The following is an 18,233-nucleotide window of genomic DNA, read 5'->3' on the forward strand; positions in this document are numbered from 1 at the left end:
ACCTGCAGATCTCCTTAATCACAGGTGACAGGCTATTGTCTTGATCCCAACCATGCAAGACAGATGCTTGGGGGGAAATTCTCCCTTGGCCGTGCTTCTGTCGGTTTCAGTGGTGCGATGTCCGTGCTAAGGTGCGTGACCCTGTTTTCCACTCATCCAGCCCCCAGCTTGGACAAGCGGGTGAGAAATCAGGCCAGGTTGATCTCTGCAATGGTTTCCCCAGAATTCATCCCTATATTCGCATTTGGAATGTCGAAGTCATGGTACATTAATGCGCTCTGGGTTGGGCTGCCTTGGGGAAAGATCACGGCTCAGTCGTAGAGCACATGCTTTGTATGCGCGAGGTCCCAGGTTCACTCCCTGGCATCTCTAGTTAGATCAAGCTCCGTCCACCCAACACAGTTCTGTTGCTCGAACATTCAGAACCGAATCACAGTGAAGCTTCAACCATGTCAACAATGACAAGGAGAAGAGTGGTCAGGGAAATGAGACTGTTTAAGTGTTTGAGGAGCAGAGAATTATTTACTAAGGTTTTCATTCTTTCTGAATGGCCTTTAATGAATAATATGCAAGGGGAACATGGAACTGGATGGACCACTACAGTCTTAGAAAAGTAAGTGCCATGAATTGATTTAATGTCTTTCCATGACAGGCTGCTGGCTCTGATTTATGAGTTCCAGTGAGCATCTGGCCTTTTATTTATTTATTTTACTCTGGACACTTAGCATGCCCTTTTATCTTACAAGCTGACTTTCTTCTTGCCTCCCAGCTAAGTCTCAAAATGAAGTACGGGCCGGCTGGAGGCCTTGCGTAATGCCCATGATTGAAACCGGTGAACTGCTTTCTCTCTCTCTCTCTCTCTCTCTCTCTGGTCGATGACCTTACAGAAGCAACCTCCTGATCAAGAATGGCCACAAAGGTCATTGAAGGTTATACCATATTTTAAAAAGAAAGAAAGAAAAAGGCAAGCCCACTTTGACTATTCTGGGGCTGACTTGATAGATGTGTGTGAAAGCAACAAACCCACTTAAATGGGTTTAGAAACACAGCAAATTCTGGAAAGAAGGATGGGTATTTTGAGGGGAGACATCTGATTTTGGTTCTGTCCCCCCCCTTTTTTTGGGGGGGGGATTGAACTCCATACTGTCCAGGGTCTGACCTGATTTGAAATGGATCTGAATTAGGTAGGGCTGAGCAAAATTGTATGTTAGGGATATGTGAGAAAACATCATTTGGCACTTCCTGCGTGAAGGAAGGGTGGAGAACTGGAATGGAGGATGGAATGGACACGTTTTTTGACAAGTACGAAATATGGCTTTGCTCGGTGAAATGAAGTAGTGTGCACAGAGGATGAAACTGACCAGGATATCTACAATGGGAATACATAGTGGACAGATGGACCTACAGAATACCACTGATTATATATGACCCCATTTGTGTAAATTTAAAGATCAAAACACCCCTCACAAATCCCATTTGTGCACATTTTAAACCCTGAAAAATAATATGAATAAAAATCATGATCCCATTTGCACAAATGTAAAGACCTGAAAAATAATAAGGAAAAAATATATATGATCTCATCTGTGCAAAGCAGGAACCCCCTAAAATATGTCTATTTGTTTAATATGCCCCAAAGAAAATTAAACTTTTCCAGAACTGGGGGAGAGGATCTATCACAATCTGTTCCTGCTTATCAGAATGGAAACTTTTTGATATCCTGTTGGGCATCAATGGGGCAGAATTCCCATTTCACATATCCCTTTTGTATGCACACTTTTTCCAGCCTCAATCTTATGCCATAAAATTGGATGGGGTTTTGGTGGGAGGGGAATTTTGAGGACGGGGGAGTGACACTTATCAACACTCCTCCCCCTCTTTGTAGCTGAAGTGTACAAAACTGTAAACGTTCAGCAATCCCTTGACACATAGTGAATCCTCTAAATATACGAGAAAAAAGTAATGTACAAAGTGGCCTTCACTTTTGCCAGAAGACAGGCTGATCTTATTTCAGCTGACACAAAAGCCCATGAGGTGCTAAGCGAAAGCTGGGGAGAGCTGGCCTGGAGCAGAGAGAAACCACTGGAAATCAGCAAAGGGCAAATAACACAGAGCTGGTACCAGGCAGCAGGCCAAACTCTGGTATTCCAGGACCTGGGACAGCTCAAGGGACAGCAGGAGTTGTTCCCACTATCTGCAAAGCCCAGCTGAGCCCATATATGTATATATAAACAGACAAATGCCAAAACTCTATCCCTCCACTGAGATTGCAAGGGATATGAAGGTACTGTTTGAGTGTCCTTATCCATTTTGGCTTCTCCAACAAGGAACTAGAGGAGAGTACACAGCCTTAGATGGTTGATGAGCTGTCTTCCAACCAATCTGATGTTCCACTTCTAGGATTGGAGTCCGAGTAATATAAAAGGAATTTGCTTTAGTTCATTTCTGACCAGAATTTATCCAGTTTGCATGTTCTGCATCCAATCATGATCCTGAACACGATCCCTGATTGAAGTCCCAACATTTTTGCACTTGTGATTCTCAAAAAGAAACAAAATGTCTTAAAAAAAAATCTCCATTAGAAATGCACACTTTTGCAAAAGGTGCACGAACGCAGTTTTAATCAGTGGGAGTCGGGACTAGCTTTGAGGTGGAATTTGGATAATTGGGAGGTGGAATAAATTCTGGAACTTCATCATATAATTATAGATACACTTCTTCCGTAACCCCATGCATTTTGTGGCTTTCTTCCAGCAAAAAAGGGCACATCCAACTTTGCCACTCAGATTCACAGTGTTTGATCGGTGTTTTGGTGATGGATGAAGGGTGAAAACAGAACATCCCTGTTATTACTAGGTTTGCAGCAGACTGTTCATAAGCATCCGACAAAGATATTCTAGTCCAGGAGATTTTAATAAAAAAGATCCCCGGGATGTCCAGACTTCATGGCTCTGGCTGGACCTTGTTTGGTATCTCATCCGTGACCTCTGGGCAATCGGGGTTAAGTAAGGTTCATGCTGTGCCTAAGCCTTTAAATGAAAAGGTCTGATTAGCTGTCAAGAATATCTACTCGGTCAGTAACCTTTTGCTCTCCGGGCAACTGCCTTGTGAGACGAGCCACAGAATAAGGTTTGGAGCACTCCCCTGATCAGTTAAGCATTCCCTGAGCAAGGATGACCCCTGCATTTTCCTGAGATCACCGAGATCTCGGTTATCCCAATTTTGCCCGTGATCCCAGGACCATCCCGAGGAGTGTGGGTGGTGTGGCGTCTGCTCCTGGCTTCTCCCTTCCTCCCCACCAGTAGTGAGGCTGGGCACAGAGCTGTGTGTGGAAGCTTCACACCCATTGGGGTAGGGGGCAGCAATTTCATCATTCCAGGGATGGCGGAGTGGGTGGGTGCGGATTGTTGTTGTTGTTGTTGTATTACCTTTTTGCCATGTGACTGAGCTCCTCTTTAAAAAAAATTGACCTGCAATGTCCCTCTTCCCTTCCGGGGTGTCACACAGCTGTCTAGATGCTGGGGGAGGATCATGGAAGCAGGTAAGTCTGCAATCCTCCCCCTTCCTCACTCTACACCCCTAGGTGAGGTACTGGTTCCTCTCTATTTGGCCCTGGTTTGGCCTCATCTTGAGTATTGTGTCCAGTTCTGGGCACCACACTTCAAGAAGGATGTAGACAAGCTGGAGGGGATTCAGAGGAGGGCAACCAGGATGATCAGGGGTCTGGAAAGAAAACCCTATGAAGAGAGACTGAAAGAACTGGGCATGTTTAGCCTGGAGAAGAGAAGATTGAGGGGAGACATGAGAGCACTCGTCAAACATTTGAAAGGTTGCCACACAGAGGAGGGCCAGGATCTCTTCTCCATCATCCCAGAGTGCAGGACATGGAATAATGGGCTCAAGTTACAGGAAGCCAGATTCCGGCTGGACATCAGGAAAAACTTCCTGACGGTTAGAGCAGTACAACAATGGAACCAGTTACCTAGGGAGGTGGTGGGCTCTCCCACACTAGAGGCATTCAAGAGGCAGCTGGACAACCATCTGTCAGGGATGCTTTAAGGTGGATTCCTGCTTTGAGAGGAGGGTTGGACTCGATGGCCTTATAGCCCCCTTCCAACTCTACTATTCTATGATTCTAGGTGTGGACATGCCCTACAGCAAGTTGGGAATTTTTTGCATTTTTAAGTTTTGCAATTTGCACACATTTCTCAGAATTTCGGCAACTTGTGCCCAATAGGGCTGAATTTCTGCAAATTGCCCACATTACAGCTGAATTTGCACAATGTGTGTGCTTTTGGCCATAACGTGTGCAAATTGGTCAGAAATTTGTGCGAATAGCAGATCCTTCAAAAAAATCAAGTTGTAGAGGATTCAGCATCCTGATTAGCAAACCAAAAAGGGAGGGGGGGTCGATAGCATGTGTACATTTCAAAAATGTGTATGTTTCGAAAGACATACGTTTCAAAATTATATTTTAAAAATGGACAAAATAGATGTGTACAATTGGGGGAAATACCCATGGAAATACCCATGGATTTTCATGTGGAATACAAAAAAATAAGTTTGTAATCTGATACAGATTCACATTGGAACAAGCGTTGAGGTGGAATTCAGCAAACATTAATGAGCTCAAATTTTGTTCATTCACGCATCCCTGGTTAAAGGCAAGGATGACCTGGAAATAGGGATGAACTAATCCATAGATACAAAACACATAGATCCCCTCTGAGCTCCCATCTCCCATAAGCACACATAAAATCAAGTCATGAACCACTATTCTGTTTTGAACACAATTTCAGCTTATATATGATGAGGGAAGTAAGAGAGGACAGGGATTTGTAGCAATAATTTTCTCCTCAATGGGATTTTCATTGGCAGGCCCTCGGACTGTACACATTTTCTTTTCTTGTTTGTTACTGCTATTTTTATTGCATTCTCTAGCTCCTAATGGCCGTTTGCTCATTTGGGAGGAAACTAATCCCACCGTCTAATTCTCATATATGAATTAAATATGAAGGCGCATCTCCTTAAATTACCATTCCAAAATTGCGGCTCTCCTTGTGCTTTGCCCCTTCCGTGCCTCATCAGGAAAAAGGAAACAAAGAAGCAAAACTATATTTTTAAAAAAGTGTCCTCTGTATAAAAAAGTATAAAAAAAGTCCCCCATGCCCAGTAGATCTGTTTTTGTAGCTCGGGGGAGATCGAAGACCTAGCACATTATCTTCTGCGTTGCCCTCTGTACAAAGAAATCAGGGAGTGTTTTCTAAAGGAACTCTTGTTAGCAAGAGCAGGTTGGCACACTAGAGACATTATCTGCGATCTGCTGGCGGACCATAGTAAAGCAATCACATTTAAGGTAGCAAAGTTTGCGGCTGCAGCCCAAAAAATCAGAAATAACTTTCTTAACAAATTCTGTGTAGATTGTAAGGGGGACCATTTGATTTAATAGTTTTGTATAAACTATCATCAGAGATCCCACCTATCTGATAGTGCCAGATATTGACTGCCAGCATTTTAGGTTATAATGTAATCACTGAAATTATCCTTGTGACTTTGGCATGTATGTCACCATCGTGATAGCAAAGGGTGGGTGCTGCAGATAAATGGAGCACCCCTAGAGCGACCCACTGACTGACTCCTTGGTTGAGAAAGGATTGTACCTCAAATATTTTGAATATTTTAAATAATGTGTGTTGCTATATGTGAGCAATTCTGTATTTTGTAATGGTCTTTGTGCTACAAACAAATAAACTATTCATTCACTTCCCCGTAAAAAAAAGTGTCTCCCTTTATGGCTTTCCACTTGGTAGCATCCCACAAAGTCCCGCGCTCACACCAAGGCGGATGGGTTTGCATTGCATGGCCTCAGTAGAATGCTAATGGTGTGACCGCCTTGCCGACGGCCATGCTGTTGGAAGTGATGGAAGGCATTGAGTATTTTTGTGACCCGCAAATCTTATCATGACATTTTATTGGGTGATTTGCATTCTCGAATCTGTACGTGTAAAAGAGGAATCTGCAGTTGAGACAAGCTAGACCTAAGAATGTGTGATATCAGCGAAACTCAACTTCAAGAATTCCATCTCCAACCTTTTAATTTCTTTCTATCTAAAAATCGGTGTGATTTTTCACATCTATTTCCCCACATGTACACCTCAGTGGTGCACATTTTGGAAATGTACACATTCTGCTCTCATTCATTAAACTCTATTTGTGCACTTTCCCCCCTTTCAAATCTACACGTATTGCCAAACCTTTTTTGGGAGGTCCAGAAATCAAATTGCATCCAAGTCTGTCTTCTGGAACTGAGCGACATCCTGATCAAAAATGAACTGAAATGAATTTCTCATACATCCCTAGTTGAGCCTGAGATATCAGGAGACATACCTGAGACAGATTAAACTCCAGATGCTGAGATTATGTTACAAATGTCTATAGGCTTTATAGTTCTTTAATTGTCATGCTGCCGCCCCCCCCCCACTACCACCACACACACACCCCGAAGAAACCTGGGAATTTTAGGTTGTTTTCATCAGGTGCATCAGGCTGGCAGGCAAAAGTGGCACGGTCTTTGCAGTAATGGCCCCATCACTGTAGAACTTCTTGCCATGGAAATGTGTTTAGCTTTCCTTCACTGTGAGTCTTTAAATAGTTTTTAAAGGCATGGCCATTTGCTGTGACTGATTAAATTGAAGTAATCCCAGTCTTTTAAAATTGATTTAATGAAATGAATGAAATGAACAAACCATGGTTTAATTGATACAACACCTTTTGTAGTCATAACCAGCTGGACGTCTGTTCCATCTTTATTTTAGTCTGTTGTTTCTTTCCTTCCCTTCTTCTTTGCCCATAGTGACCATAGGCCGAGGAGCTCCGGAGAACCTCCAGAAATTTTCCTCCCTTCCAACATATCTACCTGTACGATATCAAATCTCCAGCACTGAGACGTCGTTTTTTCTCAAAGAAGCCAACCAGGAGTTCATGAGGAACTCAAGTTTGCAAGCCCGGATGGAAACCTTCTTTACATACAAAGCCAAGAAGACACCTGTAATCAACGCTAGCTATGGGCCATTCTCGGTGGAACACGCCGTGCCCCCTGACTTGCTGTTGACTTCGAACCTTTTCAGATCTGCCAACAAGTTTACATTCAACTGGAAGCTGAAAGCCTACATCTTGAGGGAAAAGGTCTATTTGACCAGGCCCAAAGTCCAAATTCTGTTTTACATTGTGGGGAGAGATTGGGATGACTATAGTATGACAGAACAGCTGCCTTGCATGAGGGTCTTTGCTTTTCGGGAAACGCGGGAAGTCCGGGGCAGCTGTAGACTGAAGGGTGATCTGGGGCTGTGCGTGGCTGACCTGGAGCTCCAGCCTGCCTGGTTTAACCCACCCACAGTCGTCACTGGCCGCAAGAAAACGGTGGATCAGTCTGAAGGAAGCACTGTTGAACTTTACTACACCATTCAGCCTGGAGATGAGAAAGGAGATTGCACTGCTGAAGACATCAGGAAGGGGAATGCAATCCGTCTCGGGAAGGAAGGGGCAGGGGAAACCATGTCCCACTTACAGAGGATTGGTTCCATCAGCCTCTACCGGGCCCCCGAGAGCTCTCAACTGACGGAACTGTGGTTGGGCAGCAATGTCATCATCTGGCTACCATCGAAACCCATCAAACAAGGAGAAGTGGTGAGCGCTTCAGTGACAGTCACCAACAACGTCACGGTGGATCAATTCATCCTGAGGTACGATCGGTTTCCATGCTTTCTCTGGGCAGCACCCAGCGTTGGTCTTACACAGAGCAGCCCCATTAAAATGAACGAGACTTCCGTTTGTGGTGGCTCACTTAAGTCACATTCCTTTCAATGGGTCTACTCCACATAAGTCTAACATTGGACGCTACTCTCTGTGCTCTTGGGTGTTGATAGCAGGCAGTTGACTTAAACAGCTTTCTGGGTGGCTGCTCTCTGCTGATTAAGACCACTCTCTCCAACCCAAGATGAAAGTGCTTAAGCTGAAAATAACACAAACGTTCCTTTATTTCCATTTCTGGACTTTCTAGTCAAAGAGTACTTCTGCAGTGATAAACAACAACAACTGTTCTTCCACTGCCATAGGTGACTGGAGGGTTCCCAAAAGACTCTGTATGTGAACATGGTTATGTCTTGAGTTTATATTTTATTTATTTATTTAGAATATTTATATACCGCTCCTCATTGAAAAAATTTCGGAGCGGTGTACAAGGTAAAATGAAAATAAAAACAGAATAAAACAGTTAAAACAAAATTTAAAAAGAAGCAAAACAACAATATGAATTAGATTAATACTGGGATGATACTAACGGAGAGGGGAAAATAGCTTTTGGTGCAGGAAGGCCCCTGGAGATGAAGACATAGACAATAATTTCTAAAACAGAGTTGAAGGCATGTGATAGAGCTATCGTTACTTCCGATGTGTGTATTGACAGGGCCAGGCCGGGCTTGTGGAAAGGTGTACCTGTATGTAGTCCAGGGGTGTGGGGTGCTTAGCCAAGACCCCCTGGGGTCAGGGGCCAACTTGATCCAGAAGCCAAAACCTGAAGTGAAGCAGATAGGAAGCACTTCTCGGTTGACCACGCAAAGCCGGGAAGCCAGGAGCCTATATTTACACAAGGCCTGGCCGTTCCAAAGGCTTCATGCTATCTACCAAACACAGGGACCATTGTTGCTCACCACTATTCCATTCCCTGCCTGACAAAGCCTCTGAGGCCCATGACCAGGGGCATTGCTAAGCTGGGGCCCATGGGATCCCAAGCCCAGATCTATTTCCCAAGGCCCCCAATCTATTCTCCAGAACCCTGGGTATCCTCTGATGTCAATAGGTTTGCTTTTCTTTTGTTTTTTCTCCCCAGCTTAGCTGGCATGCATGGAAGGGGCGATTTTTCATGGGATATCACAGCCTGGGAGGGAAAAATTCACTCTCTCCTTCCGACATGCTACAAGACACACACACACACACCCCAGCTTCCCCTACATAGCAATTAAGCTTAGAACGAAGGGAGAAGCAGTTCAGCTTCCCCGTTAGTTTGAAATGATCTGAGTCAGGGTGCAAAGTACTGGAAGAAGTTATTCAATTTGAGAATATTTGGGTGAGAAATTAATTCACTGGCCTTGCCTCCTGTGAAATGTAATAAGAAAAAGCCTAGTCTTTATTTCCAAATGTGTGTGTGTGTGTGTGTGTGTGTGTGTGTGTATCAATTAGCATATGCAGATATTCTTCATTGTCCTTTGGGCTAGGCCATGAATCGTTTAAGTCCCTAGAAACATCCGTGCCCATGATCCTCATCTGGATTAGGTGACAGCAAGGCCAGTAACTGCACACCACACCCTCAGGTAGCTGCTGAGCTCCCAAAACTGCTGCTATTCACCCTGGACCATTCTTTTATTTGTCTGCCCGGGGTTTCTATCCATCTCAGCAATAGGAAGCTGAACCTGGGCACCACTACCACCATTTCCCACAATGTCCCCAGCATCAGATGGCTCCAGGCAATTTGGGAAATTAAAACGGTGGGTCGTAGCCACCCAACACTCATCGGACTGCCAGTGCTCCTTCCTGCTGCTAGTACCAACACTAGGTCAACCCACCAGGGCCAACTCACAAAAGAGGGGTGTCCACTGATGTCGGAAGGAGCCCCTTATACTCTCCCTGGTCCCTGAGAGCCTTCAATATACATGCATTTCTTTGTCCCGCTATCATCTGTGGTCATACAAGGGACCAGGACCCTGTGTGTCCAGGGGAGGCATGGTTGGGTACCTGCTGAGGGCCCAGGGGTCATCTGAGAAAATCTCCCTGGAGTGACTCCTGCTCTTCACCATCACAACTTGCCTGTTCACCTGCCACTTGCTCTGGCCTAGACAACAGTGGTGGTGAGGTTCAGGAGATACCACTGCCTGCTTGCTTCTTGGCTCCCTTACTATTAAGCAAGCCAGGGGCGGCGATGATGAGAAGGGGACCTGAGGAGCAGGAGCAGATGGTGACCATGGTGGAGAGGAGGTGGATTCATTTATGGAGGGGCTCCATTGAGGGTGTCTTGCCCAAAAGCCTTCCAAACCTTGGAGCTGCCGCTACAGGAGACACACATTTCCAAGACCTAATCCACGATGGCACAGAAAAGAACGCGACACCGACAATTATGGGCAGCACCACCACAGATAATCACCCTTTAGTTTCAATTCTCAGGTTGGGAGGAACCATATCACTTGTCTTAAAAATAGGAGGGTGAGGAGAGCGAAGAAAGCTAATTATTCTAGGAAGCTAATCATCCTAGATAATCTGTATGGCACCTGTTCATTGAGTAGAACTTCTGAGCCTGTTGGTAATAAGTGCTGCAGTAACCTTTCTAAATGACGCAGCAGGAGTTTGGAGCACCCAACAAAGGAAATGCATTGAACCCTATGCGGCTTTTGCGGTGATATCCTAAAATGGCAGCTGCCCTATGTTTCGGTTCCTTTCCCAGTGTTCCCCAAAAGTCCTTCTCACTGCTGACTGAAAATTTGAGGGTGGTTGTGTGTTCTGGATCACTGTCATGACTTGTGTGGAAGAACCATAGTGGTAGAGCAAATGGTGTTCCCTTGAGGTCCCCATACAACCACTCATTGAGCACTTTGGTTCCTATTTCCGAGTTCTTTGGTTTCTATTTGATGTCCGAGTCCAGGTTCTAGGCTCTTCCCTCCAGAGGGGAGGGGAGTAGAGTAAGAAGGAGCTGAAGATGGCTAGGGGTTTCCTGTGGCCCCTACCAGCTGGTGGCCTAGTCAAGGTTCTAGACTTTTCCGTCCAGAGGGGAGGAATGTAAGAAGGAGCTGAGGATGGCTAGACATTTCCTCTGCCCCCTATTCCAGGTTCTAGGCACTTCCCTCCAAAGGGGAAGAGACTAAGGAGGAGTTGAAGCTGGATATCAATTTCCTCTGCCCTCTAGAAGTTGATGCCTAGTTCAGGCTCTAAGCTCTTCCCTCTAGAGGGAAGGGTAAGAAGATGCTGAGGATGGACTCAGGAGCTGGTTGGTGGTCAAGACACCAAACAACAGAAGAAACCCTTCCATTGATAGGCAGACTGTCCTGTCACCTGTTGGTTGATGACAGTCAAGACTCTTCCCTAGGGGAAGTGATGACCACCTTCGAATTGTCCACAACTACCACAGGCAATCAGAGGATTCCAGTTCTGGCCTCTGCAGGTCCAAACCGTTATCGAGCCCTGCAGCTGAGGTTGACATGATTGCATGAAATTTACAGAGTGCTCGTCTGACCCACCTTTTCAAATCATTGACAAGCCCTGCGTCCCACCACGCTCTGCCATCTTTCACCAGTGTAGCGAATCTGAAGGCATCTCTCTCCCTCTCTATTTTATTTATAGCTAATGATACAACTAAGTCATGGGATGTTTGCTTTACATTTATCCTTTTCAAACACAAGAAGATTTATGCACTGCCCTTATGGTCATTCATTACACAGAGATCTCGTATATCTGTGGTGTGATTACCCGAACTGGGGAAAATCTTCCTGCATTGAGCGAAGTCTTCATTATTCAAACCTTGCTGTTCAGAGGAAGGCGAGAAAGAGAGGGGGGAAGAGGAAAAACACTCCATGAAATATTACACCTCAATCAGAAGTTTTGGACTTGATTCTTGGAATGTTCCAAGTGTAGTTTGTTAGACTCCCTGAAACCAGGGCCTGATCTACACCAAGCAGGATATAACGCTTGAAAAACATTATGAAAATGGTATATGTAATGTGTCCTGGGCCTGAACAGTTGTCATAACCATTATAAACCGTTATAAGCAGTAGTGTAGATCCTGCCCAGGACATGCAAGTGATGGGAAGAGATGGCTTTAAGACATTTTCTTAACTTGAGGGAGAGCCAGTGTGGTGTAATTGTTCAAGTGTTGGACTGGGAATTGGGAGATCTGGGTTCTAGTCCCCACTCGGCTATGGAAACACATTGGGTGACTTTGGGCCAGTCACTGACTCTCAGCCCAACCTACCCCACAGGGTTGTTGTTGTGAGGATAGAAATGGAGAGGAGGAGGATTATGTATGCCGCCTTGGGTTCCTTGGAGGAAAGGTAGGATACAAATGCCACAAATAAATATTCCTGGAGTTGACTCACATTTCACACACTCGTTGCCTAATTGATCACATTATTGTTTTACATTTTTGTCTGATGGGAATATAATATATACGTTGGTTTGCAACCACTCAAGTGGCCCAGAGAACAGAGAACCCAGCCTTTGGCCACAGCTAGACCTAAGGTTTATCCTGGGATCATCCAGGGTTCACCCCTGCTTGAGCACTGGATCCCCTGTGTGTCACCTAGATGAACAGGTCTGACCCCTGGACAATCCAGGGATAAACCTTAGGTCTAGCTATGGCCCCAGTCTCTAGAGTTTATAACCCACATTCTCCAGCATCTGATAGCGTGAATCCAACCATAAAGAGAAGAGACTCTAAACTCCAGGTAATGCTCCGACATTGGTGCGCAGGGCAGCGTGTCTTGTTTGATCTGGGTTGGACTGAACAAACAGCAGGCCAATGCTTTTGATCCGAGGAGCGTGAGTATTGCGTGACTTAGCCGTTAAATCTGTTAACTCGATGCGCAAATTAGCCAAAAGGAGCCGATCTCAAGTGGCGTTGAGCGGGATAAGCAGCCGGGAAAGACGAAGGATGAAATTCTCTAGGCTGATTAGGAACCCGGAATGGTTTTCCGGTGCTCCGATCAGTGTAGCTCGTCTCTTCCCAGGCCTCAGCTCGGGCTGGCGTCTTGAAAGGTTCACGTTTATAAAAAGAGGGGTGATTGAATTACCCATCGCCGGCTAACGAGCTGATGACAAGACAATGGATAATTAGCCGGGATAATAAATCATCAGATTGTGGGTGTGAGAGAGAGGCTAAATGTGGCAAGGAGAGCGATTAAGCAGATCAGCTGAGGCAGCTTTTGATGGCAGTGACCTAATGAGTATTGACAAAGCAGCTGTATTCACGGGGGGAGGCGGGGAAGGAGGGTGCTAGAAATATTAGCACTGAGGAAGATTAAATGTTATGGTACATGCGTACAAGAGGTCGGTGGCAACGGAAGCGCCTTGTTGGTTCAAGTTAAGAGATGGACATTCCTCTCCACCACTACCATCACCTGGGGATGCTGCAGAAATTTGAGATGGACTCGGATGAGTACAACTTCCTAATAATCTGACCTGTGAAATCTGCTGGGGAACAGTTTCCCCAGATCCATAGATGATGATGATGATGATGATGATGATGATGATAATAATAATAATAATAATAATAATAATAATTATTTCTTGCCCGCCTTTCCATTCTGATCAAGACGGGGAACAACAATAAACGATAAAATACATAATACTCAATTAAAACATAATATACATTGTTAAAAACATCCTAAAAACATCTTAAATTCCACTAGATAGGCCTGCTGAAAGAGATCAGTCTTTAAAGCTTTCTTGAATGCTTTTAGACTGTTAAGTTGATGAGTCTCCTCCGGCAGGCCATTCCACAGTCAGGGAGCAGCAGAAGAGAAGGTCCTCTGGGTAACAGTTGTTAATCTAGTTCTTGCTAGCTGAAGTAGATTTTTCCCAGAGGATCTGAGTGTGCGGGGTGGATTGTACGGGAGAAGGCGGTCCCGCAGGTAGCCTGGACCCAAACCATGTAGGGCTTTAAAGGTGATAACCAACACTTTATACTTTGCTCTGAAATTAATTGGCAGCCAGTGAAGAGATTTTAAGGCTGGTGTGATGTGGTCGCCCCTAGGTGTACCGGTGACCAGCCTGGCTGCCATATTTTGAACTAGTTGAAGTTTCCGGACTAGGCACAAAGGTAGCCCTATGTAGAGCGCATTGCAGAAGTCGAGCCTTGAAGTTACCAGCACATGCACTAGGGATGTTGCAGGCACATGACTGACTCCAGGCATCCAATGGACTCACCTTCACACACACCCATGATCCAGTCAGACATCCACAGCACCTTCACAGACCTGAGTGCCCACGAGTCCCAACGAGCACTTGGCTGTCATCCTTCCTTGTCCAAAGCCTCAACTGTAGCACCGTAGAACGTGCCTGTCTGATAACAGATGTGTTTTCATTTTCAGCGTTTGCGCCTTTATGTCCGCCATTTATGCAATGGGTTAAATATGTAATTTCCAGAGCAAGGGCAGACGGCAAGCTTTACCCAGTCTCAGAATAAGCTCACACAGCCCAACAAGCAGGGACAGACGGCGGCCGTGACAGGGCAAGGCTTTGACCCATCGGACATAGTTGAGTTCCCCCATGATCAAGTTTTCCAAAATTCGCGCAAGTTCATTTGCAGGAAATGACGCATGTTTCTGCGGAGACAGCTGCCATGATTGGGGATGGGGGAATCAAATGCAATGGAGGACAACAGGCTAAATGTTACATACTAACATAAATGTTGTAAATTCTTGCAAACTTCTTAACGGAATGATTTATGTATTTTACTGCATAACGGGGGGGGGGGGGGAGTCCAATCTGGAACAAATTATTTATTCATTTATTTAAAACATTTGTATCCCGCCCTATATCATAAAGATCTCATAAAATATTATTATTATTATTATTATTATTATTATTATTATTATTATTATTATTATATTTATTTGTATCCCGCCTTTTGCCCAATGCTGGGCCTCAAGGCGGCCTTACAAAGTTTAAAATATACATGGGGGGGGGGAGGGAAACAAAACCATAAACAATTAAAAAATACACAACAAAATTATAAGACATTAACATAGATGGAGGGCTGGATTATTCTCCAAAGGCCTGCTTGAACAAAAAAGTTTTAGCCTGCTTCTGAAAGCCCATCAAGGAGGGAGCCAGCCTAGCTTCCCCAGGAAGAGAGTTCCAGAGCACCGGAGCAGCCACCGAGAAGGCCCTCTCCCATGTTCCCACCAAGCGTGCCTGTGAAGAAGGTGGGACTGAAAGAAGGGCTTCTCCAGAAGATCTCAAAGCATGGGCAGGCTCATAAGGGAGAATGCGTTCTTTCAAATAACCTCGACCCGAACCATATAGAGCTTTATAGGTCCTAACCAGCACTTTGAATTGTGCCCGGAAACAGACTGGAAGCCAGTGGAGCTGTTTTAACGGGGGACTTGTCTGCTCCCTGTAACCAGCCCCGGTCAACAATCTGGCTGCAGCTCTTTGAACCAGCTGGAGTTTCCGAACACTCTTCAAAGGCAGCCCCATGTAGAGCGTGTTACAGTAATCCAATCGGGATGTAACTAAGGCATGTGTCACCATGGCCAGGTCCGACATCTCTAGGAACGGGCACAGCTGGCACACTAGCTTTAACTGTGCAAATGCACTCCTGGCCACCGCTGAAACCTGGGCATCCAGGCTCAGGGCTGAATCCAGAAGTTCACCCAAGCTACAGTCCTGTGTCTTCAGAAGGAGTGTAACCCCATCCAACATAAGCTGAATCCCTATTCCCTGATCTGCCTTTCGACTGACCAGGAGCACCTCTGTCTTATCTGGATTAAGCTTCAATTTGTTCGCCCTCATCCAATCCATTACTGCCAACAAACAGCGGTTTAGCACATAAATGACATGGCACCATCCACAAAACACAGATGAAACAGATTTTACGCAATCTGTACATCCCTACCACCCCAACACACAAATGCACACATGCACACCACTGTTTCTTAGCCTCCCTTAAGATTGTCTGGTCACAAGGTTGTAATGATTCCACTTCCAAGTAAGCATAGGACTATCCCTCACCAGGAAATCAGGACTTTTTTTAGCTTGCTGGATTTCCGAGGTGCCCTTGACTCAGCTTGCATTAGTGAGCCAAGCTTTGGTTCCCCCCCCAAAAAAATCAGAAATTTGCGCAACCTGCAGCCACGATTTGTGCAAATTATTATCCAGCAAGGTTTGGCTGCTGAATTCCAATCAATACGTGGATATCAGACCTCAGAACGCAAACTTGAAATGCAACATGTCCCATGGTGTGATGCTGAACTGAGGTTACAAATTCTTTCATCTCCTCCACCTACCCGTTATGTACAGATGTGTTTTCAGATATGAATGCCATCAAACCATTTCCCCTTTTTTCCAGCCCAGCACTGAAAGGTTCATGAGTTGAAAGCGGCTGCACAATTGTTAGGAAGCGGCTGCACAATTGTTAGGAGAAATCTAAGCACAAAAGCGATAAAGGAACCCAACAGCCTCCGGACTCCGTCTCTTATTATTTCATCTTCCATTTTCACCCAGGTGGGTCGGGGGAGGGAGTTTAGCCTTATAATTTCAATCCAGCAGCATTAGCTATTACGGACCAAACATGCTTTGTTTTGTTATATTTAAAAGCTTCAGAAAATGAGCTTTCCTTTACGATCAGTATTATCTTTTAACTGGCGTCTTAAAACTCAACCAGATGAGCCCATTCTCCCCATCTGGTTGTAGCCTGGATTCTTTCCGACTGCCGATAGGAATTTGAGAACAGAAACGTTCTGTCATATATTTATGATTTTAGACAGTTGCAATTTTCTTTTCCAGAGCTCCAAGTGGAGAACAATTTCAAAGAGAAATGGCACCAGTATAAAACAGAATACGCAGAGGAAGAGACACACTAACCACAATGCAGAAACTAGCCACAGGGTAAAAACCAACCCACTCGCTGCATAAAACAAAACAAAATGTGTCACAGTCTACATTCTAGCAGAGACGGGTATTTCTGGAACCTGCTCAGGGAGCAGGTTTTGGAGCTTAGGAGACACGACTGAAAAGGCCCTGCTTCTGGCTGCCGGGGTCATGATTTGCAGCGAAGGCAATGCAGCACTTTCCAAAAGTAGTGTCATGTACAGCATGACGCACAGGGGATCCCAGAATCAGGGAGGGATAATCCCTCCCTTGCCCCAGGATATAGCCCTCACCTTTGGCCCAGGTTTTTCCATGGTCCTGGGCTGAGCCCGAGACCACGGAACGTGTGGCTAGATGCAGCAGGTTGACCTGGCTCCAGGTGATTCCTTGCACGGAGCACAGCGCTTCTCAGGAGCGCTTAGCCCATCGGGGGTAGGGTGGGGGGAGCAGGGAAAATAAGTTAATTTTTTTAAAAAACACACACACACTTACCTTGCAGGCATGAGCGTTCGTGCGCTGCTGCCACTTTAAAAAAAAGGTGGACGTGATGCCTCTTCTGCTGAGGATATTGCATGTCACATGTAGACAGAGGAGGGTTCTTGCATTAAACACAATGCAAGATCTTCCCTCCTCCATCGCAGGATAGCAGATAGGTCTAGGCCAGAGAGAGAGCGGGGGGGGGGGGCAGATCTATTTCTGCTTTCTCCGGATTTTAGCTGTGACATTTTGGCCAACTTACAAGTACTGTGCATCAGAGACCCTTCACTCACTCCCCCTTTCTTTTGGGGGAAACGGCTTTGAGGGGCATCACGTGCCCCCCTTTGCTAACTTCAGCTCACCTTTTCCTCAAGGTTGCTCAGAACTGGGACAAGAAAACTGACTTGAGGATCCCCCCCTCTTTTTTGGGACATTTGCAAAACTCTGGTTATGCATGTTAATTAAAAGCCCACGGTCTGTAATTCAGATGCAATGGTAGATGAACGCAGAAATGGGACAGGACAGAAATTGATTGAGGGTCAGGCAATCTGATGTCCTCCTGATGTTTTGGACAAGAAGGCCTGTCACTTGGTGGCAGAGATCCTGCTTTGCATGCTGGAGGTCCAAGGTTCAATCCCCGGCATCTCCAAGTAGGGCTGGGAAAGAATCCTGCCTGAAACCCAGGAGAGTTGCTGCCAGTCAGTGTGGGCAATGCTGGGGTAGATGGACCCATAGCCTGAGTCTATGTAGGGCAGCTTCCTATGTCCTAGAATCATAGAATAGTAGAGTTGGAAGGGGCCTATAAGGCCATTGAGTCCAACCCCCTGCTGAATGCAGGAATCCACCCTAAAGCATCCCTGACAGATGGTTGTCCAGCTGCCTCTTGGAGGCCTTCAGTGTGGGACAGCCCACCACCTCCCTAGGTAATTGGTTCCATTGTCATACTGCTCGAACAGGAGGTTTTTCCTGGTGTCCAGCTGGAATCTGGCTTCCTATAACTTCAGCCCGTTATTCCGTGTCCTGCACTCTGGGAGGATGGAGAAGAGATCCTGGCCCTCCTCTGTGTGACAACCTTTTAAGTATTTGAAGAGTGTTATCATGTCTCCCCTCAATCTTCTCTTCTC

At 45.6% G+C, this 18,233-nt stretch overlaps 1 protein-coding gene across 1 annotated transcript in view; it reads left to right on the plus strand.

Annotated features, from left to right (window-relative positions):
- The window catches only part of TMEM132C (transmembrane protein 132C), a 309,285-nt gene that overhangs the window by 183,548 nt on the left and 107,504 nt on the right, over positions 1 to 18,233 (plus strand). Inside the window, exon 2 of the mRNA XM_063144326.1 lies at positions 6,854 to 7,742. Within this exon, the coding sequence (XP_063000396.1) occupies positions 6,854 to 7,742 (889 nt within the window). The remainder of the gene's footprint in view (positions 1 to 6,853; positions 7,743 to 18,233) is intronic.

This window comes from Elgaria multicarinata, chromosome 18 (assembly GCF_023053635.1).
Source record: "Elgaria multicarinata webbii isolate HBS135686 ecotype San Diego chromosome 18, rElgMul1.1.pri, whole genome shotgun sequence".
In the NCBI taxonomy this organism is placed as follows: Eukaryota; Metazoa; Chordata; class Lepidosauria; order Squamata; family Anguidae; genus Elgaria; species Elgaria multicarinata.